Genomic DNA, 22,038 nt, shown 5'->3' on the forward strand with positions numbered 1-22,038 from the left:
ATCATTGTACATTTTTTTGAGCTCTTGAAAATTTATTTACTTTCCTTTAATCATTTAATGCATAAAGTTGAATGAATTTATTTGAGCTCCGCTCCAGACTGACCTATTTATTGTGTACAAGACTACATTTTATTTTAAATGTACATAGACATGTTTGATCTTCTTTCTTGTAAAATTAAGATGCCTGAGTGATTAGAGCGACTTCTTGCGGACAATATTTTTAGGCACTACAGTTAAGAAATTTTTAGTTCATGTGCAGAGTCGGGTTTCAAACCATCTAACAGTTGCTCCACAGATAAAAATTGCAACTGCAATAGAGAAAAACATTTTTCGAACATCGAAATTCTTGCTAACTTATTTATCTCTGGTCGTACTGCAGAACGTGTAAGATTTTCGAAATAAATAAAAAATACATATTCTCGCCTCTTGAAGCCTAGCTCCCCAACAAACTAATTCATTATTTTATCTTGTGATAAGCGAACATAGAACAACCATAACAATCATCAAATGCTATAAGTGATTTACAGTGTTCACTAAACTAGATAAAAAGCTTTATTTCAAGTTGGTGCAAAATATTTTCCAGCAAGAGAATGGAGTGTTCAAGATGTCGAACTTGATAGCGCGTAAATGCACGCAAAGCTTGTAAAAAGTTCTCTATTGTTAACGTGTGTGTTGTTTAGAGTGTATGGAATGTATGTGTACGATAGATACCTCGATTCAATTGAGCGAGAATAGTGCTTATAAGCTGTTGTCGTGTTCAAAATTTTATTAGATTGTTCCTTATTGTGAAATAAATATATTTACCGTCTAGAATTATTCTAGGATAAAATACTTGATTGGAATCAACAATTGTTTACAACTCTCAAGGCATGGAATTATTTCGAAATATTCTCATATGGATTACAAGTGATCGCCTGTTGATTGACCAAAAGCATTCTTCGTTCACCAATAACATCAAAGTGATTAGTGAAAAAAATCCAGAGACAGTAGTATAATTGAAGATTTTTGTATTGAAGCAAACTAGAATAATACAGGAATTGACAGCATAATGTAGGTTTTTGATACATCCTTTTGAATTGTTGATTTAAAAAAGCTTTCAAAATTTATAAGTCACACAATATTCAGAATTCTACAGAGTATTAATTAAAAATTTCCTGTCTTCAGTCACTCTTAATTTAAAAATAGAATGTAATTAGAAATTTTCCTATGAATTTCGTACAGACCATTGGTACCACTGGTGTACTCGTTCGGCGTTTTACATGTTTATAAATGTGTTTACATTTTTTCATGTGCAGAATGCGACATGTTCCACCAGGTATTCAACACTCTGTTGTTCTGTTCACATCTTAAGGAAATTTTTCACACCACTTTTTTCATTATCCTGCCATGTTAAGGACCCATCCTTTCCAGAATTAAATATACATATATATTTTAGTCAGCCTGTAGATTATGCAATGAAGCATTGAATAAATTATGAAACTCGAAAAATGTTGCGTGCAAAATTTTAAGAATTTGCTTTGTTTTCTCTGTAAACTTTAGTTGCTCAGTGCGATTAACGCCAGAAAAATGATAAGCAAGTAAACCTGCATTGAACGGTATTCAAAGCTTGCCCAGTAAAGGCTGTAACATGTACCAAAACTCAACTGACTGGATGGATATTTTGGTAAGTATGATAAATTGTCTTGGTTGTGTATATAGTTGTCGAAATTGCAGCGATGAAATTGAGTGGTCCAAAATACTGGTTCAATATAATAGAATATTAAATGATATGATAATAGTTTGCTCTCAAATGATTCGAGTTCTCCCTGAAAAAATCTGTAGCAAATTAGCGCAAAAAAGCACGACAAAAAATATTATCATTAGGAGAAAAAAAATCTTCTTTCCTGGCGAGAATTTATCCTCGACGCTGGCACACACGGAAATAGCAGCCAAGAATCCGTGGCTGAACATCAGTGCATCAATGGCGTCGGCGTCGGAACAGCCACGCTCCAAAGATTCGCGTGTTAGCAAATCCGTCCCATAAATACCAGTAAAATACGATAAATCATCTCAAGATGCTCAACAGTGTCATTCATTTGATGTCACGAGGACGTGGATAAAATTTCCAGATCACAGCGCGTGAATCCATGGATGGAAGATAATTAGGATACTGAGAGCCCTAATAACCAATGTTAATATATGTGCTGGACTAGGGAACGACGCTATCGCAGAAAACTTTCCTTAAAAAGTTTCGAAGAAGCCCAGACATTTAAGGACAGTCTTGCACCATTTAGAGACAGTCTCTGCCATTAACCAGCAATTACAACAGAATAGAGTGATTTTAAAGACCGAGGAGTGATTTTGAAGTCCGAAGAAATATCGTTCGTTGTCAATTAAACGAGGGTGTTAAGACAACATACTAATGCATATTTCGTGCCACAATTGAATATTTCCGACGAACGCAAGTTTCAAATAATCATGATTAATAAAGAGTAGATCATCCACTTCGAGGAAGTTTTCAAACTGTTGCAAGAGCCATGAACCAAATTTTATCCCAGATGCCGAAAGCGTGGCGGCGCTTATTGATGAACATTGCGGTGTTCTTATTAGTAAGCTATTGTCTTATTGCTTTATTTTCCGCCCGTACAATTACTCACACATCATATGAGCATAGAAGACCTCCAGTAGACATAAATTTTGCGACGGACATGAGGCCAGGTAAATTTCATATAAGACCAAAATTTTTTGCAATTTCATATGTATTTAGAAATGATAATAAAAATGTATTTTCGAAAATCTGATGTTCTAGGAACTCGTGCCATTAAATTGATTAATAAAGATCTATTGCACGGAATATTTTTTCCATCATACATATGTTAAAGGTCCTCGATTTCATGGAACGGTAACATAGTAGGCCTAGACTAAATTTCAGGCAGTTTTTTGTTGTTGTATTTGTGTTTAATCAAACACGCAGTTGGCTTACTTGATACAAAAAACCTCAGGTTTGCCGTATGTACCCGGTAGAGTCAAGCTCTTCCCCAGCGAAAACAGGTCCATGGGACTGGCTCCAAGTTATCCAGCGTCGTTTTTTCACACTCTTCACCCAGACCTATTCCCATACGTCACGGATGACCCGGAGGTACAAATTCAACAACATCGTTCTGTTTTTTTGCATAGTTTATGCCCACGCCGGTTTTAAGATTAGCGCTCACAGTTCTTGCTTTCCTAGTTTACATATCAACTTCAATAAAAGAACTTGACCAAAAAAATTCTATAGGGCGCAAAGATTTCTGCATGTTGTTCTGAAATACATGAAACTCTCTTTGTCATAATTGTGCAGGGACGAATGGATGAACTCCTTACTTTAGACTTGGACAGCCTGTCAGAATCGGAACTGTTGGAACGCGTACTCGAAGGTTTTACGATACCGACATACCAATGTCGGAAAATGGTCCGCATCGGTGGATCCTACTGCACGGGTCGGGCGGAGGCGGAAAAGTTAGTTGAACTTTAGAAATCATTCATGATCATAACTAGTGACAAACCCATACGTAGCTTTTATTCGTCCAAAAAAATCAATACCACTATCAACTCAAATAAGTTGCGAACTGAATTTGTCTCTCATCAGACAACATTGTAATAAAGAATTGAAACACTTCATTGTCATATAGACCGTCTAATGGTCTCCGACGTTCAGGGTGGTCTGTTTCGATGCTGATATGCGCCCCGAGATCGATGACTGCTTGGTGTACTCTTTCGGGGTGGGCCACGAGCTCTCCTTCGACATGGCAATCGCAAATTATGGTTGTGATGTCTTCGCGTTCGACTCCGATTACAGACACATGAGTTATCCTAGAAATATTTATCCAAGGTAACTATTTTACAAAATATATTGAACGGAAAGTTTATCTTTTTGTTAACTCAAATCATTACGAAAATTAGATACCCAGAGCTGCTAAATGCTTACATCACTCTAATTAAGTTTTATCGTATTGCATATGGATAGTTTTTGTAGTTTTGCTCGTACTACCTCTAAGCGAATATGTTGGCTTCATTCCATGCCAGGGTGACGTTCCTAAAAGTAAGACTGGGCTGGAGAAGGGAGGTGCTTGTGCTGACCGATCCTTCGGGGAGATTCCCTTACGTGTATCGACCACTACACGACCTGAAAATTCACCTAGGCCACGCCCAAGCACAAATAGCCTTTCTGAAAATAGACATTGAAAATTCTGAGTGGGACGTCTTCGAAAAATCTGTTTTCAAGGTGACCACAAAAGTAGACAGAATTAAAGTTTCCGTGAAATCTAGAATTTTCACGTCATTTTGAAAGTTCCCAAAAGAATACATAAAAAAGGAGGCATGTCTGGCGGCGCTCCTTCTACACAATATTTATACCTCATTTATGGGACTATGGGACTAGTGTCGAGTTTAGACTACTCAACTCATTGAACATATTCGAAAAGGACATTAAATATATGTTGTATTTCATGGATGCTTGGGCTAAAATGATAGGATTCTATAAAAATTGTTCCTGCTCGATTTAAACAAAAGTAACGAATGAAATATTTAATTATTAACCCCGCTTGCCGGTCCAGACTCGCGTGCTGGAGAGAACCAAACAGCTGTCGCTTGAGGTGCACCTGGATTACCTCTACCCTGAAAGCCAGTTCGACCAGCACCCGGACGGCCAGCTGGGGGGCCTACGTTCGATAGCACGGTAAGATAATTAAGGTATTCGTTAGTTATAAACGATATCCTTAGGAACTGTAAGTAAAATTTGTAATAGTACTAGTCGTACTCAGCTGTCATGATTCCTTTAAACGATCTCTTGAACAATGAAATGACATTTCAGAACCCAAAATTCAAAACCGTAATCTGACATGAGGACCGTAATCTGACAGGCTTGACTTGAAGGTTGTTTCCCCGAGCTAGGTCATTATTCAGCGGAGTTTAACTCGAAAGAGCAATAAACCATATTTCCGGACGCAGGGTTTTGCGCGGCCTGCACCAAAGAGGCTTCCGTCTGGCATTCTACGAGCCCAACTACAACGCTCCCGTGAACCGGACGCTGCATGGTCGCAACTTTCACATTTACTTCGAGACTGTCTGGCTAAACACCAAGCTTTGGCCCAGCGTTACAACGAAAGCAGCTCCTGATTTGAACTCCTTTGATACCATGCCGTCAGTGGGAATAATTCATAACAGTGAATGACGTTAAGTTTCAGATGCCGAGCTAGTGGCGATCAAAATTTTTAAGTAAGCATTCATTAACGAAAATGGAGATTTATTCCGTAAACCGTCCAACGACGGACTAGAGGAAATCAATCGACATCAGTCTCACGCCTCTCCAAATGTAGCTCGACCAGGGATAGAACATAAATAAATTTATTTCAATTTATTACCACTTAAAAATAAATTAAATTGCCACAGCAGTTATATCGCTAAAATTAATCTTCGTTACAGCTTAAAATACAACCAACCAATAATGATTATCAAAATAAAGCATCATGACGTTCTATCAACTATAGTTTAAAAATCGTTAATCTCCATCATTTTTTAAATTAGATTGTAAAATTTTGAGAAGCAAATGCCTCAACGTTCTTTATTATTATTAATCACTGCGTGTATTTGCATGCACAATAACAATGTTAATGTGGTTCATAAATTGAACACCAACATGACGTCAATTAACAAGCGCTAATCCAGTTGACGAAAATAATTGACTAAGTAAAAACAATTCTCTGGTAATTTTCTCTGCGGTGCAGTTTTGGAGGGAAACGCCGCACTGAATTTCGAATGACTCAGCATTTCAAACCAACAAGTTGTTTTTGCTGAACAAGATGGCAGGCTACTTTGAGACATGATCATGCTAATCAATAACTCCTCGTCTATCACACGACACAGCTGCACGTATGGGCTTACATTCTACTAGGAGCTAGCAGAAAGATTTAACAGCTACGCAAGAAACGACGAGTAGACAAGATTTATTAAGCTACGAGCAAGCATGTGAAATTTTTTATCCGAAAATTGCATAACAGGTGAAAAATATACACGTGTCAACCCATGGTCGTATCTGCGACTAACGATGTAATCACGTACATGTAAGACAAGTTTGAGATGACCGAAAATGTTATTGGAAACGCCAGTGAATCTGGTCAACACTAAACTTACGATAAACTGCAACAATCGTTGAAATGACCGGGTGTAAAAGAAAATGCTTAAGCGACTAACCAATTGATAACAAATTACACACGCTAGCCTGCGCCACAATGATAAAGTTTATTCGAATTAAATTGCCATTTCTTTTCAAACCAAATCCTCTTGGCTAGTTTAGATCAGTCCGGGAAATATGCATTTTTCACTACCATTTTAGTGTTGTAAAAGTCAATTTAGGAATCAAAGGAGGAAAGTTGGTTCATAATATCATGTGGCAGCAAATTTGGTCAAAATCAAAATAACCCGATTTATCTGCACCGTGGAAACAATTCTCTACTTGAATGGCAAATACATCAAGGCGAAAATGGGTGCAAACAAGTATTTGCAGAATAGCTAAACCTCAGAATTTATTAGAATCAAATGCTGTGCCAAGAATTGATAAATAAAGTAATTAAAAGAAGGACAAATCTTTTAACGGGTATAATAAACCTGCAGACCATTCTTCACAACTATGTCAGACGGCACACCGTTGCACTGATTGCTCATCACGATGTTCTGTTGCTGCTGCTGTTGGTGATGATGCTGCTGCTGCTGCTGCATCTGGTGGTTGCTACCCATAGATGTGTGATTGGTAGCGTGCTGTTGAGGCTGATGATGGTGTTGATGCTGAATATGCATTTGATGTTGCGCGACATCTTGATGTTGATCAATGTGAATATTGTTCTGTAGAGTTTGAACCTGCGATATCTGAATCTGTGATGCGTTGTGCAGCACATCGGAGCTGATGATGTGACCAGGTTGTGCGCCCTGCTGCATGAGCTGAAGCATCTCAGGTTGCAGTGTCATTATCTGCAAGTTACTGTTGGCCAAATGTCGCTCAGCTTCTTCAGCAGACACGATGGTCACTGTGCTCGGATCGAACTGCACGATGCTCGACCCGAGATCACCAACTTGATGAATGCCAGATGAATGTGCGACTGAAACGTGCATTGCGTCCGCATGACTCATTTCGTTGTGAACGGCAGACGACGATACAATGCCATCGTTGCGATCACCAGAAACTGACTCAACCACCACATGGGTCTCGTTAGTACCTTCTATTTTCTCGACCTTGAGTTCAGCAACAGGGATATCATCATCGGAGTCCGTGTGGAACATAATACTTCCCACCTTTTCACCATCATCTTCGTCTTCGTTATCATTCTTCATGCCATAAATTTCCGAGACAGGACTTTCTGTAGATACGACTTTGGGTTGCTGTGGCTGTTGCTTTTTCACTACCTTCTTTTGCCTGCCACGTTTTCGGGGACGTCCCCTGGGCCTGCCTTTCCGTTGCTGCACATACTTGCGTCCCGCACCTGGCTTGGGACCAGGCTTCTTGGCATCAGGTTTTCTTGGCGCCCTTTGCTTCTTCTCGCTCTGACGGCCACAATATCGCTCCATGTGCACAGTCAAACTCTCTTTATACTTGAAGGTATTCTCGCACGTAGGGCATATGAAAGGGCGAGCCTTGGAGTGAACTTTCAAGTGCTTATCTAAAGCAGATGTGAAGAAAAACTTTTTAGTGCATTTATCGCATTCGAAAGGTTTATTTCCTGTGTGCTTTTTCTTGTGAGTCGAGAGCGAAGAAGAGTGTGTGAAGGCTGCAGGACAGAGATCACATCGCCAAGGTTTTTCACCTGTGTGGACGCGATTGTGGTTTTTGAGCTGCTGAGCAGTGATGAATGCGTGATCACATGACGTACACACATATGGTTTTTCGCCGGTGTGCGTACGCATGTGTGCGGGGAGATGAGAAGACCGAGCGAACGTTTTGCCACATATGCCGCACATGTACGGGCGCTCTCCAGTGTGAAGACGCTTGTGCATGCGCAGATTTGAGCGCTGCGAGAATGCAAGGCCACATTCAGAGCAAGAAAAAGGCCGCTCGCCAGTATGCGTACGCATATGATCGCGCAGCGTGGCCGAACAAGAAACAGTTTTAGGACACATGGGACAAGGCACACGGTCAGAACCAACTGGTTTAGTATTTTTCTTCTTTGCAGTTTCTGAGGCATTCTCGACAGGATTCGAAACCGATGGATAGTTACCAGCGTCGTCGTCAATCTTAACGGTTTGCTGTATCTGCTGAACAGTGACCTGCTGCGGCTGATGTTGCTGAGGCTGAGCAATGTGTTGTACTGTGTGTGACTGTTGTATCTGTAAAGGGATAACTTGTTGAGTTTGTTGCACCTGTTGCGGCTGCATAGTAGGCAGCTGCGCTGGTACCAGTTGTAGCTGGATATGAGTGCCGTACTGAGCTTGCACTTGCTGATTGAACTGTCGCGCGATGTCCGTGTTACCAGCCAGTTCCAACTGCACTGTTTGCCCCGTGGTCGCCACAAGCTGTCCCATGCCTTCTGGGGTGTAGTTATAGAAGGCAACGGGGACCCCTTGTACGGTGTGCATCCCAGACACCGGCACAGTGACTGTGCCTGCAGGCATTGCAGTCAAGTTTGTGAGATTGGCACCGTTGAGGGCGATGGTATTGTTGCCCAAAGCCACCACGTTGCTGATCTGACCTATGCCAGCGTTTGACCCCTCCATGTTGATGAAGATTAAGTCTGAATCTCTGTTCCTGCGTCCGAGATCAGTTCATGCTGTCAATCACCGGGCGACGATGCTGATGCTGGTACACTGTACCTCAACCGACGCCTGCAATCATAAAATAGTTATACGTACTTGTGCATTATTACAAACAAAAATTTAAAATAATCGAGTTCCGATATAAAAACGCCTAAATATTTAATTGAAATATATTGAGCTGTAAAGCTTTGAGCATGTCCTGAATTGGTAACAACTCTCCATAGCAAGTTTAACAACGGAAAATAAGCATTCTCAAAGCTCACCAGTTTTAGCTTCAAATGTGTACATATCACGACTATTCTAACACGACTGAATCACCATTGTATTCTTGGTTACATTGTCACACAATACATTGAACATTCCCTGGCTGTTGAAGAGACACCCCCCTAAATATAAAAACTTGTTTATGTGAACAATTTTTCAACACGAAAAATGTATTAAACTCACCATTTAGTAGTTCAAGACCCAAGCATAGATTTGTAGAAAGATAATTTTCATCGAACTACTGGATGCCTAACTTGCAAAGACCCTATCATTACTACTAACTTTGACACCTCAATGAAGCACACAAGACGTAGCGTTAATAATTATTACACTAAATAAATTAAGAAGTTAAAGGAATGAGCAAAAAATCGTATTATGTGATGAGGGTAAAGAAACAAATTGAACTTCTTCTTCTCTACTACATAAAAAAATTATATTTACATAGAGTCCCGTTAGAAAAAAAAAAGAAGCACAGCTTCTATTCTAGAATAATCAGCTCCTTTCCAAAAGGTCAATCAGCAACTGTTTGAAGTCAAATGCAAGGCACACACTCACGTTTCTCCGTACACAGCAAAACTGATATTTTCCAATACCAAAGCTTACTGGTATGCAAAACCTTGTTCAAAATTAAACGCATAGATCAATACACTAAAGGTTATAGTTAGTAAAGTCGTATATACCTAAGCCTAGAATATTGTCAGATGTGAAAGAATATTATGGAGGCAATGATACAAACATTTTAGCTATTGATCTCGATTCTGTCCGCGTATAAATGTTTGGCCTCGTACTTACAATAATATAACACTATAAACTGTGATTTGGTCTTATTCCAATGACTGATAAAAAGTACAGATGCAAAACTGAAATAAAACTGAAAGTACAGCAAAACTGAAAATAAAGTTATCAATCATTGAACTAAATAAAAAACGGAAGAGTTTTGAACAATTTTTCCATTTAGGTAAACATTTCTCCAAGGTTTTCAAACTTGACTCAACATACTACCTCGTTGATAATTTTCTCTTCATTTCTTTATGAGGCAAGTTAGAATTTCCTCAGGCTATATAATACCATAATAAATAAAGCTAAGATCTAATTTCCTTTCCTTGTAGCAAGCACTAATGCAGAGTACTCGTAAACGTTATAGAGTACGGTAATCATTTATTCAATACAAAAACATTTCTTGGCATTGAATTCGCACTAGTTAAGAATGTAGTAAAGATAAGATTAACTATCAAGTTACCTACTAATATCAATGACTAGCACCATCGAAGATAATAAAAGCAGAAGGATAAAGCCTTTAATATCTGAGGATTACTCAGACTTTGTCACATACATAACTTCCAAACTTTGGAGTGTCATAAATACCTTTGAAATTTAGCGTTGGTGTTATTTATTAAGATTGAACCAAACACTCCTTACTCATATACAGGGTGATTCACGGCAACTTAGAAAGCTCAGTAAAAAAAGAAGTTAGTAAAGATATCATGACAATATAAATTTTATTGAAAAATGCATTACCAAATTTTTTATATCACTTAGTTTCAAGGATGACATCGGACAAATGACGGCCCCCCTTCTCAATGCATTCAGTTAGTCGATTTCTGAAGTTCCGTTTAACTTGCTGAAGCAAATTGCTGGGTGTGTTGGCGATGGTTTGGCGTATGTTATCCTTCAAATGTGGTAGGGTCCTTGGACGGTCATTGTCAACAATTGATTAAAGATAACCCCATAAAAAAATCACGCAGAGCAAAATCGGGAGATCGAGCCAGCCAAAGGTCACCTCTCAAGAAGATGAGACGCTCTGCAAAATATTGCCTCAGACGGAGACAACTCTGCTAAATGACCATTAGAAAAGTACGCCTCGACAGCAAATGCGCACGCTGCTCACTTGTCCAAGGCTTAGTGGTAACTGACTAGGCGGGATTCGAAATTTTATGGTCTTGCGTTTCATATGAAATAGTTACTTCCCGCGACATCTGGCTGCTTGGCGCGAAATACAGAACATTAAGTTTCCATGAATCACCCTGTACCTTGCCAGCCTGGAATCCTAATTGGAATAACTCAGGCACAACACCAAGGACTGAGCTTCTGTTTACATTTTCCATCTGGCTTGCAATACCTGAGCACGGCTGAAAAACGTTTGCCCACCACTCATGTAGTAAATTAATGCATCAACATAACCTAAATGCGCAAATCATGTTTATTTATGTGGTTTTTTGAGTGATGGACCAGATAACCAACCAACAAATAAAAATTATTGAATTGGCCAAAAAAATATTTTTTCAGAAAACATTTTTCACGGTTGCTTAGCTCAAACCATAGTAGCTCAAAGAGTAGCTCACCAAATACGCTAAATAAATACATTTCAATTAATGCAAGTTCTTTCTGCAAGAGAAAATTTTAAAAAGCACCTGAAGGTACCGGTACCTATACGCAGGCATGCGTAATGGCAAACAATTTGCTGAATTATTTGATGGAATAAAAAATTAAAACGTTTTAAATAATGAAGGTTAAGCTTAGAAAGTTGAATTTACTTTTAAACAGAACGAACCTTATACTACTGTTCAACAACTTTTACACAAAGCAAGTTGCTTGATCAATTAATTTGGAAGCATAGCACAAATTTTAAAAATTCATCCAGTAGAACTCTGCTCCGATATACCTTCCCTTCCAGTAGGTATAGAAACATGAACTTCATTTCCATTTAAATAGGTAATATATTCCTGAAGCTGTTGCTGTGCGCCCATGTCCTTGACTACAGGCACAGGAGCTGACGAGTTGACATGCAGAATAGGTATTCCAGCATCTGAATGGCTATGAGGAGTTGCATCGTGAGGAACAACAGAAGAAGCAGTTGTGTGGATTCCCCTAGGATATGAAATAACCATTTGCTTGAGAGGAGAATAGGAAGGTGAGGGAGATGAGCTAAAGATGCTTGGTTGCGGTGTGAGGTTAGGAGCAGTGCACTGCAGTGATGTCATGGCAAGAGCGGGCTCGGTTCTGACAGGAACACCAGTCGGGGTGGAATTGACTGCAGATGCCAAACAATAAGCTCCCAATTGACTAGAAATATTTATCTGTGAAACTGCCTGCTGATTTCCACCTGTTTGTACACAGGATGAAACATAAGGCGCCGCCTGTGTTTGGCTAGATGAACTTAAAGTCACATTAGCGGGTTGGAAATAACTGCTTCTACAAGTGATTATATCATCTGACACAAGAGAATTTTCAGGTTCATGGCTCAACAGATCTGCTACTGGCTTCACCAAAGGTGGATTACCAACATTTTCTGAATAATCATCAGTCAATAATGAATGCCTTTTTGTTAATTTTTTTTGGTGTTTGATACGAAGACGAACACTTTCCCTCAAAGCATTCTTTTGAGTGTCTGTGCCAATACCGCAGGAATTTCTAACAATTGATGCAGTGACTCCGCCATGAACACTCACTATTTTTATCCGGCATGTATCACTCTCTGGAACATTAGGTGCCCTTTCTTCTGATTCTTCACCTGAAGGTCTAAATTCCACCATTGGTCCAGAAAAACCTTCCTCACACTTTATGGGCATTTTAATATCGGTAGAAAGGTTATGAGAATCCTCTGCAAGATTCACGTTTAGTTTTTTCCTGCCCCTCCCAGATCTTATTTTCTTCTTTGGTCGTCCTCTGGGACGTCCTGAAGGTACCTTTTTCTTAATACTACATCTACCAGTTCCAACAGGTCGACCACGTTTCCTTTTGATCCCATTGCACCTTTTTTTATGCGAGGAAAGTGACGAGCTGTGAGTGAAAGCCGTGTCACAATTTATGCACACATAAGGCTTTTCTCCTGTGTGAGTGCGAATGTGATTCTTCAGAGCTTGTGAAGATAAAAAACTAGTTGAGCATAGATTGCATTTGAAAGGCTTCTCTCCTGTGTGTGTTCTCATATGACCAGGAAGATGAGAACTGCGAGCAAATGTACGACCACACAGCCCACACATGTATGGTCTTTCCCCTGTATGAACTCTCTTGTGAAGCCGCCAATTTGATCTTTGAGCAAAAACCATGTCACACTCAGAGCATTTGAAAGGCTTCTCTCCAGTATGTAGACGTACATGATCCCTCAGATTAGCAACACATGAAAAGGTTTTTTCACATTGGTCACAGTTAATCCGTTCAGATCCAGCAGGAATTTTCAGTTTATTTTCTGGTTTTAAAACTACATTGGTATCTTGAAGTATTTGTTCTCTGGTGGCACTAGGAGTTTGACATACAACAGCAGTAATGGCAGTATTAGTGGGGGTTCCTCCTTCCAAGACAGAATTCACATTATTGAGCTGCTGTTGCATGGGCACTGGTTGAAGAGCATGCAAAACAACTTGCCCTTGGCTGTTGACAGTGTACTGAACTTGCACTTGATCATTTATTTGCCTTGCAATATCCGACCCAATCTCAATTTGTACAGGGCCAGCCTCTGTTGGGTAGTTGCACCATATTAGCTCCCCACTTCCACCTGCACTCACAGCTCCTGTTTCCGGATCCATGGCATGAAGTGACACCCAAATTGGTGTCCACTTTCACCTGAAAAAAAGTAAAAAGTATGAGAAGTTCTGCATTAAACATGCACTGCCAAAGTATTATTCCATATATTTTATTTCAGATAATTCATAAAAAAGCCCCTTCAAGGGCTAATGACAATTCAACATACCTTCATCACCACATCACACTGTGGCTCTGTAGGCATCCCGAGACGATCAGAGCAAGTTTAATCTGCACTGTAGAACACATGCACAGACTAGTACACAGATAATATTACTTTGGCAGTGCACACTGGTCATGAGGTCAATAAAAATTGGGTATATAACAATTGAGCATTTCAGCATAAAATATAGATTTGTATACAACATAATATGGACAAAATTCATTCATTTTAATTGGTTGAATGTCAAGATATGTAATTTCTTTGGTAATTGCCAGTGTTTAGCTATGCTGAGGTTAAGGTTAATTCATAAGGTGCAACACTGAGGATGGCAATGCTTTTCTGATTGAACACATATATTATACATATTATACATACATATTAAGTTACAGATTATTTACATACAAATCATAATCAATCCAAGTTAACAAATCACTTTACTTTTTCCTCTATTATTGACAAGCTAATTAAGAAAACAATTAACAGCACTTCATTTGAAAAACTTACCAATGAGTCAATTGAGCAGAGTAAGAACTATGAAGAGAAATATATCATGATTTTAATTTAATAACTTTGAAAACATCTAGGCTGAACCAAGAGAATATTCCCTTCCTTGGTTGCAATTTTGGCCATTATTATCCATCATGACTGTTAATTAATATAACAGGAAATTAGTCCCAGCTTAAAGAACAAGCATGCAGAGTGGCCTGGTCATCAAAGTACAGTATAGTCTCAGACTAAGAAAAACATTTATCACTGTTTTCCCAATATCTTTAGAATAATTATACATAGCAGTGTGAAATTTGTACCAAACCTCTTGAGTACTACTAGTGTAGTAGATACTACTCAAAAATTGCTAGGTTAGCAACACCACTGGTTTTTGTTAGGAAGCTAAATTATTGGAAATTGAAAAAATCCACATGTGCTTGACACTTTGACTGAGATGTGCACCATATATGGTACATGTGTGCATGTCCCAAATTGCAACATACATCATGTATGGCACATGCTTAAAAAATTTAGCTTTTTAAAAAAGCTCATTAAAATTTTCATGAGCCAGACTGTCAACTGGTAAAAAATCTGATAGAGAATTGACAATAATGCTTTCAAAAACATATATGAATGTTGTACAATCAAATCATAAGAATCTTGGTAGTTGAAGCCTGAAATAATGAGTGCATACATAAAAGAAAAAGTAATAGATAAAGGATGTTATCCTATTCCAATATGATGAAAATTATTTCTTTTTGGTATTGTATGGATTATAGAAGTAGAAAAGTAGGTACTAGACATCCAAACCCAGTTCTGGAGCCAGCCAAGTCGGTCACCCCAGCGGGCATTTACGGGGTCTGCCCAAAGGTCACCCACCGACAGGGATGTGGACATTTCAGGGCTGGAGAAAAGATGATTGGTGTCGTGCATGTTGGATAGACAGAGTGGGCAAAGTGGAGAAAGGTGTGTGGCAGGCTCTATGTTATTTAGATATGAGGGAAGTAGCGGTGATTTGTTTGTTCAAAGTTGGGCAAGGTTCCTGCATGCAGGTCTAGGTAGGTTGCTTTCAGATGGGTGGATCTGTGGTGCGGGGATGCTTAAAATTTTATTGTGAGGGAGGGTTGCAAGTTAGTTTTCTGTGATAGTAGTGTGGATTGTTTTGAGATTTTGTTTTATTGTGTCCTATGTAGCTTGTGCAGGCAGAGAATCTATGTTGGTGGTGAAACCTGAGTTAGGGAAAAGGGTTTGTTTCATGAGATGGTGTGGGTGAGGCTGAAGGGTGAGGGCATGTAGTGGGTGGGTTGGGTTTTGTGCTTTCTGTCTGAGTTGTGAGGGCTGAAGTTTGAGATGTTGTGTTAGGGATAGGAGTTTGGTTTCTTGGTGAAGATGATGGATGTTGGTGTCTGCGGTACAGCCTGTGGCTATCCTGACTCCTGAGTGCTGCGTTCTGGACAGTTAAGTTTGTTCATGTGCATAGGTGATATGATTGGTGACCAGGATGAGTTTGCATATTCGATGATTGGACACATGATTGTTTGAAATATGGTTGTGAGTAGTTCTTTTTGTTTTCCCCATTGTGTGGCTGTAAGTCATTTGATTATTTTGATGGTATTATTGGCTTTGTTGTGAGTATTACTAATGTGTGTGCTGAAGGTGAGCTTTGTGTCAAAGGTGAGTCCTAGTATTTTAGGGTTGCGTACTGTTGAAATGAGTATTATTGATATTGAGATTGAGTTCTGTGCTGTATTCAGCCAGGTCAGGTGTGAAGAGAGTGGCAGTGCATTTTGTGCCATTGCATTGTAGTTGGTTTACAGTGGTACATGTGTGTATGGTTTGTAGGTATGGTAGAAGGTTAGTGCAGCAGTGTTATAGTCTTTGTGGGAGGATAAGATTGTGATGTCATCTGCATATGTAATTATTTTAATGTTGGGTGGAGGTGAGGGTATATCTGAGATGTATATGTTGAACAATGTGGGTGATAGGACTCCGCCTTGTGGTACATGCCCGTTTTGAATTGATATCATTGGCTTGTGTGAAGCCTTTTCTGCTTTTTATGTAATTTGCTATGTATTTAAGTGTGGTGTGCAGGTTAACAATATCAAATGGTTTGCTCATGTCTAATGCTATTGCTATTGTTCAAAGTGGCATTTTTTTTTTGTTAAAACCTGTGGCAATGTGTTCTGTGATGTGTTGGAGTGCTATGGTGGTGGAGTGGTATTGCTTGAAGCCATGTTGGTGTTCAATGTTAGGGAGATGAGGTGAGATTGTGTCAAGGATAATTTTTTCCAGTGTTTTGGCTATTGGACTTAGAAGAGAAATTGGTCTATAGGAGGACCCTGTGTTAGTGTCTTTGCCAGGTTTAGGTATTGGAATTATCTTGGCTAACTTCCAGGTATGGGGTATTGTATAGGAGTTTATTGCGATTTTGTATATTTGAGTGAGGTATGTAATTGCTGGGGCTTAGGTGTTTGAGATGGAGTATGTTGACATGGTCTGGTCCAGTTGATTTGTTATTTTTACTGTTTTTTATGGCGAGTGTGGTCATGGCTGTTGTTAAATTTATTGGGTTATCCTTTAGTGATTTAATTCTTCTATCTGTTATCCTGTTATTGTGTGAGGTTTGGTGCAGTTTGGCGTTTATGAACTGCTGGTTGAATTGTGTTGGTGTATGCTGTTGTATGCTTTGTATAGTTTTGTTGTATGCTTGAAATAAGCACTTGTAAGTGCTTATTTCAAGGTCTATGTCTCTGTTGAGTTGTTGGATAGATGGGTCATGTCTGTTTTGTTTCCTGATGTGGTTGCATTGTATTTTGTCTTTGATGGCCTAGGGTAGAGGTGTCTGTTATGTTTTCAATTTCCTTTGGTTATGTGGTGATTGTCTGCTTGTAGCGAGTCCAGTGAGTATTTTATTGGCAATGTGAATATTGGTGGGTGCTGGAGTGTCATGGAGTGCTTGGTCAATTTCCTGCGAGTAAGCTGTCCAGTCTGCTTTGTGGTAATTTATGAAAGATCTGTTTTAGGTTTTTATGTGGTAGTTAGTTTTGGTACGAAAGTGCAATATGATAGGAACATGATCAGAACTGAGAGCTGTGATAATTGACCATGTTATCTTGCTTGAGATATTTGAGGCTGTAGATGTCTGGTGACGTGGGTTGCTGTTCTATTGTAGTGGGTATGCGTGTGGGCAAGTTTTCATTGAGAATGATGTGGTTGGAGTTTTGTACGAGTTGACGAAGTTGCCTCTTATGGTATGAGTTGGGAGAGTACCAGGATGGGTGGTGAGCATTTATGTCTCCTGTAATAATGGTGTAAGGATTATAGAGGAGGTATGTGAAAAAGTCAGTGATGTGTTGGTCTAGGTTATGATGGTATGGTAGGCATGTGTCTCTGCGAGGGGTGTATATGTTAGCATGTATCATCTCCATCCAAAAAAACTCCATTATTCTAAATGGCAAGGCTCCAGAATAACAACATCAGTGAATTGGTGATCTTCTTGCTCCCAAGTCATGTATTTTAGTTTGACCAGAAATTGTGCAGCTCAGAAATATGACACAAAAAAATGTATAACTGTGTACAGTTCAGTAAAATGCTTGTGCCCAAAATTACTGTGTTAAATTTTGTTCACATTCTCATAGCAACAGTAATAGCAACATTCATGTCACACAGCTTGCCAAATGCCAATACAGCAATGAAGTCACAGTCTTTTTAAGGGGAGCGTCTACCCTAAAATTTATCTTGGCTATTTACAGACAGATCACATTGAAATTTGGTACACATATGTAAAACAGAAATCTAAGACTTTTTTGTTCACGTGAATTTTTTGAAAAAAATGAAAGAAAATGTGAAATTCTTAGAAAACGGCCATAAAAGGGGGTACCGTAGAAATCCTACTCCTCCTAGGGTTTCAGATCTACAACATTGAAACACATCTCATATGATGCGTAAAGACCATACCGTAAAATGGGGTAACTTAGACCACTTTTTTTATAAATGATGCCATTTTTTTACTAGCTAAATTAAACTTGAATTGAAACATGCAAAATACAGGTCTATACTCTAGCTTCNGCTAATCCTAATGTAAATTATGGATAAATTGCACATATCTGCTCAGTGCTCACAATCTATGAAACTCACCCATGAATTGATTTTTAAGGATCAGACTATCAGTTCATTTTTAGTTTCTTCATTTCCTTAATATTTAAACTAAAACCTATGTATATTACAGTACTACCTACATATGATAATGATAAATGAATGAAATCAATGAATGTATCTATCCCTGTCTCTTATACACATCTAGATGTGTATAAGAGACAGGTGGTACCGTTGGATAGGGCAGAATGTCAGCTTTAAAATTAGTATGAAAACCAAAAAAGTGAAAATTTTCAATTTTAGGGTAGACGCTCCCCTTAACTTAAACCAGGTGTGGAATATATTTGCTGTCTGATCCTACTGCTGCACTGCATATTCCTACTGTTTTTGAAGCAGCAAAATTCCTGTAATAAAATTAATTATTTCCTATCTAATTTTAGACAAAATACACAATCAAGGCACTAGATACAAAAACTAAATATGCCACTCTGGAGCCCCACGATTTTAGTAATAAGCGAGAAATTCCAATTTAGACTCTATAAATTTAAATGACTTAAAAGTATCTTAATTGGCCTTTTTTAGTTAATTTGGGAAAGTCATAGCACCAAATATCCAGTTTTAGCTCAAATTATATGTAAATATTTTCCATTTCTTTTCCTAATCATGACCAAAATAGAAAATTGGGCAGAAACTACCCATGAACAAGACAAAAAAGCCCATCCAATGCATTAGTAATTTTTTACCAATCCTATTAGTATTTAGGGTAAATGCGGTATATTCCGACATCGTGGGTAATTCCGTCACCTCTCTAGTTTTTCCTTTATATTAAGATTTGTTTTAGTTCCATGCGTTTGTTGATGGTTGAAATGGTGACGTCATACATTTGCGCGTCAAACTACTGCCAAAACACTAGGTCTTGGCCATCTTTCAGACTCTACAGAGTCTTATATATGGTAATTTTAACTTATTTTCCAAGCCAGTCAATATTACCCCATCAGGGCTGCCATTAGGTAGTCACATTTCCCTCATTATGGGGCGGTGCCCCCCATTTGCAAACTATGACACATTCCTCAAATTTGTCATTTGCATATGTAACTAGAAGAGTTCTACTACAATGCACCACAACCTGGAGTTATTTGGGAGTTATTTTACCAAAAAATATAATTGATTTTACCACCCGGTCTAAGTTACCCCAGGAGCTGGGGTAACAAAGACCATCACTTTTTTTGAAATTACATAAAGACTATGAGAGGCAGGAGCCAGCAATTTATGGTGAGTGAAGCTAGAGTATAGACCTGTATTTTGCACGTTTCAATTCAAGTTTAATTTAAGCTAGTAAAAAAATGGCATCATTTCTAAAAAAAAAAGTGGTCTAAGTTACACCATTTTACGGTACCTAAAACTTGCGAATTAATTGTCAGTAAGAATTAGTATTGGTGAAAGACATGTTATTGTCTGGGTCAGTACAGAGACCATCTTGCTTGCAACTGCGTTGGCTCTATGTTCTGTAACAAAGGGAATGCCATGAGCTTGGACTGCAGTCAAAGTCAGGGAAAGCATCAAGTGCTGAACTATAGGTAGTAGGTACGTTAGACTGAAAAACATGGCTTAAGTCATAATACCGCTAACCACTAAATGCCAACAAACATATTTACCAAGCGCTGTAAAAATTTACCTTTAGTGGGCATATGACCAAACATAGTCACTTCCATCTCTAAGCATTTGCAGGCGTATGCTCATATATGATCACACTAAATTTTGCCATTATATTTCACCATCTTGCATTTACTTAAAGGAAATGGCATCATAATCAGTTGATAAAGCAAGTTTTTAACTATGATAATAGCAACTATCACGGCCTTTCCTACAGTTCTTCATGGGCTAGAGCTGCTAAAGTGAATACGATGAGGGCCCAAAATGCCATTTTGCCATTTCTTCAAGTTTTTAATTTAGCTCACACAGACAAAAGAGCGCGTCAGAGCGCTACGTCATACATGACATAACTTGTACACGATCTGTGATTGGTTGGAGCTTGTTGGCAGGCTGCCCCAAGCAATATGGGTGATGTGGGGGGCTTTTTTTTACTCTCATTTTAATTACCATATATGGAAACTTGCCCGCGAAAGGGTTAATTAAAATCTTAATAGTTGTTAATTAAAAGCGTAATTAAGTAGTGTTCAATATTCATTAGTGTTCTAATTCAAAGCCGTGTTGTATTCCAATACAGCTCACAGCCTCACACAGCGAAAGGAATTTGAACACGTGGATGACGGCATTACGTATCAGTAGAATTTGAAGCGCGGACGGAATACGCCTCACCACGTGCCGAATATTGCCACACACAGTGTCGGATTATAGGGATTTGGTAGGTTTGCATTCTAAAGGTTTTTAAATAAATATGGCAACATTTTGTGACGCTTCATTGTTGCTGGCACATAGTATGGTGTTTTGCGAGTCACATAAAGCAAACAGAACTCGAGTAATGCATACGGTTATTTTTTTATAGTTTTTCATTTCTCGATGCATCCTTAATGTGTCAGAATATACCGCGTTTACCCTACCTTTTCCTAAACGGCTAATCCTAATGTAAATTATGGATAAATTGCACATATCTGCTCAGTGCTCACAATCTATGAAACTCACCCATGAATTGATTTTTAAGGATCAGGCTATCAGTTCATTTTTAGTTTCTTCATTTCCTTAATATTTAAACTAAAACCTATGTATATTACAGTACTACCTACATATGATAATGATAAATGAATGAAATCAATGAATGTATCTATCCTGTCTGACAGACCATCATGTGTTCATGCCATGATGATTTACTGCTGCAGTGCTGCATATACTTTACTACTATCACTTAAAAATGAACTAAGGGTCTAAAAAATTTCTGCATGTAGCTAGCTAATAAATACTATCCCACAGCAAGCGCAAAATTTCAATGATCGTGCGACGTCCAGAAGCAAAGCCAAAAATTATCATGAAAAATGTAAAGATGTTTAGAGTTTAAATACGCCTAGACTTACCACACAGGAAATTTGTAGTCAAACATTGGCAGAGAACGACACGAGTAACAACTATTAAAAAGTTTTATAATAGTCTTTATCGACTCGTAATTATGCACGAGCATGATGAGCCTTGTAGGTTATGAATAATAAGATTAAGAGATAAACAATAACATTAGCATGGACAAACAACGTTATACGCAACATCAACCTCCAACCTAGTATTGAAAATCATTGTCAGTAACAACATGCACAGAAGTTGTTTTTCGACGTCAATTTCTGGCGAACTGTTGCGACCAGAAAGAGGTCACCTAGCACCGCCATAACGAGCATACGCCAACACCTATAAAATTTCATCGACATGTTATATAAAACTAGGTAAATAATATCAAATAATATTAGAACTTTCATAGATATCATCCTTATAAAACTTTATACTTACGCGATCGGAATATCTTCTTGTCAGATACAATAATTAAATTGAGATAACTGGAAACAACGCACAACTGCACTATTGTCTAGTGGCTACGTGAAGCTCAGTACTCGAATTTTTCGTTCAGAGCTGTACTTTTAAAAAAGTTGAAATTTGTTGTTTTTATACTTTAAATACGAATATTCTAAAACAATTCGAATATAAAAAGTAGTATTGTTAATATTTATTATTTACTTGTATATTAAAGACTAATTACGCTAACGGTGTGCCGCATGCATCATTCAAGCTAGTGAATCTGGAGGCCGTTA

At 38.5% G+C, this 22,038-nt stretch overlaps 3 protein-coding genes across 4 annotated transcripts; 1 reads left to right on the forward strand and 2 right to left on the reverse strand.

Annotated features, from left to right (window-relative positions):
- The first annotated feature begins 1,948 nt into the window (after window positions 1-1,948).
- LOC108668940 lies at window positions 1,949-6,615 on the forward strand. Its single transcript, XM_018156204.2, has 7 exons — window positions 1,949-2,697; window positions 2,982-3,118; window positions 3,320-3,477; window positions 3,677-3,850; window positions 4,045-4,243; window positions 4,575-4,696; window positions 4,969-6,615. Exons 1-7 carry the CDS (start codon window positions 2,517-2,519, stop codon window positions 5,189-5,191), a joined length of 1,194 nt encoding a protein of 397 aa, XP_018011693.1. The 5' UTR covers window positions 1,949-2,516; the 3' UTR covers window positions 5,192-6,615.
- LOC108668938 lies at window positions 5,360-21,851 on the reverse strand. Its single transcript, XM_018156201.2, has 2 exons — window positions 21,740-21,851; window positions 5,360-8,829 (listed from the first exon to the last, which is right to left on the reverse strand). The coding sequence occupies exon 2, from the start codon at window positions 8,719-8,721 to the stop codon at window positions 6,607-6,609; it is 2,115 nt and encodes a 704-aa protein (XP_018011690.1). The 5' UTR covers window positions 8,722-8,829; window positions 21,740-21,851; the 3' UTR covers window positions 5,360-6,606.
- Window positions 10,576-21,713, reverse strand: LOC108668939 (zinc finger protein 615). Of its 2 annotated transcripts, XM_018156202.2 has the most exons (3): window positions 21,319-21,713; window positions 13,715-13,781; window positions 10,576-13,587 (listed from the first exon to the last, which is right to left on the reverse strand). In XM_018156202.2, the coding sequence occupies exon 3, from the start codon at window positions 13,548-13,550 to the stop codon at window positions 11,658-11,660; it is 1,893 nt and encodes a 630-aa protein (XP_018011691.1). In that variant the 5' UTR covers window positions 13,551-13,587; window positions 13,715-13,781; window positions 21,319-21,713; the 3' UTR covers window positions 10,576-11,657. The 2 variants fall into 2 exon arrangements, with proteins under 2 accessions (XP_018011691.1, XP_018011692.1); XM_018156203.2 differs by lacking the exon at window positions 13,715-13,781.
- Window positions 21,852-22,038: the final 187 nt, after the last annotated feature.

The sequence above is a fragment of the Hyalella azteca genome, unplaced genomic scaffold, assembly GCF_000764305.2.
Source record: "Hyalella azteca isolate HAZT.00-mixed unplaced genomic scaffold, Hazt_2.0.2 contig5386, whole genome shotgun sequence".
NCBI classification, from domain to species: domain Eukaryota; kingdom Metazoa; phylum Arthropoda; class Malacostraca; order Amphipoda; family Hyalellidae; genus Hyalella; species Hyalella azteca.

Coding starts and splice junctions, on each gene's coding strand:
- LOC108668940 (XM_018156204.2), top strand. CDS start 2,517: ATGAACCAAATTTTATCCCAGATGCCGAAAGCGTGGCGGCGCTTATTG. Junction 3,478..3,676: donor GGTCGGGCGGAGGCGGAAAA/GTTAGTTGAACT, acceptor TCCGACGTTCAG/GGTGGTCTGTTTCGATGCTG. Junction 3,851..4,044: donor CCTAGAAATATTTATCCAAG/GTAACTATTTTA, acceptor ATTCCATGCCAG/GGTGACGTTCCTAAAAGTAA.
- LOC108668938 (XM_018156201.2), bottom strand. CDS start 8,721: ATGGAGGGGTCAAACGCTGGCATAGGTCAGATCAGCAACGTGGTGGCT.
- LOC108668939 (XM_018156203.2), bottom strand. CDS start 13,550: ATGGATCCGGAAACAGGAGCTGTGAGTGCAGGTGGAAGTGGGGAGCTA.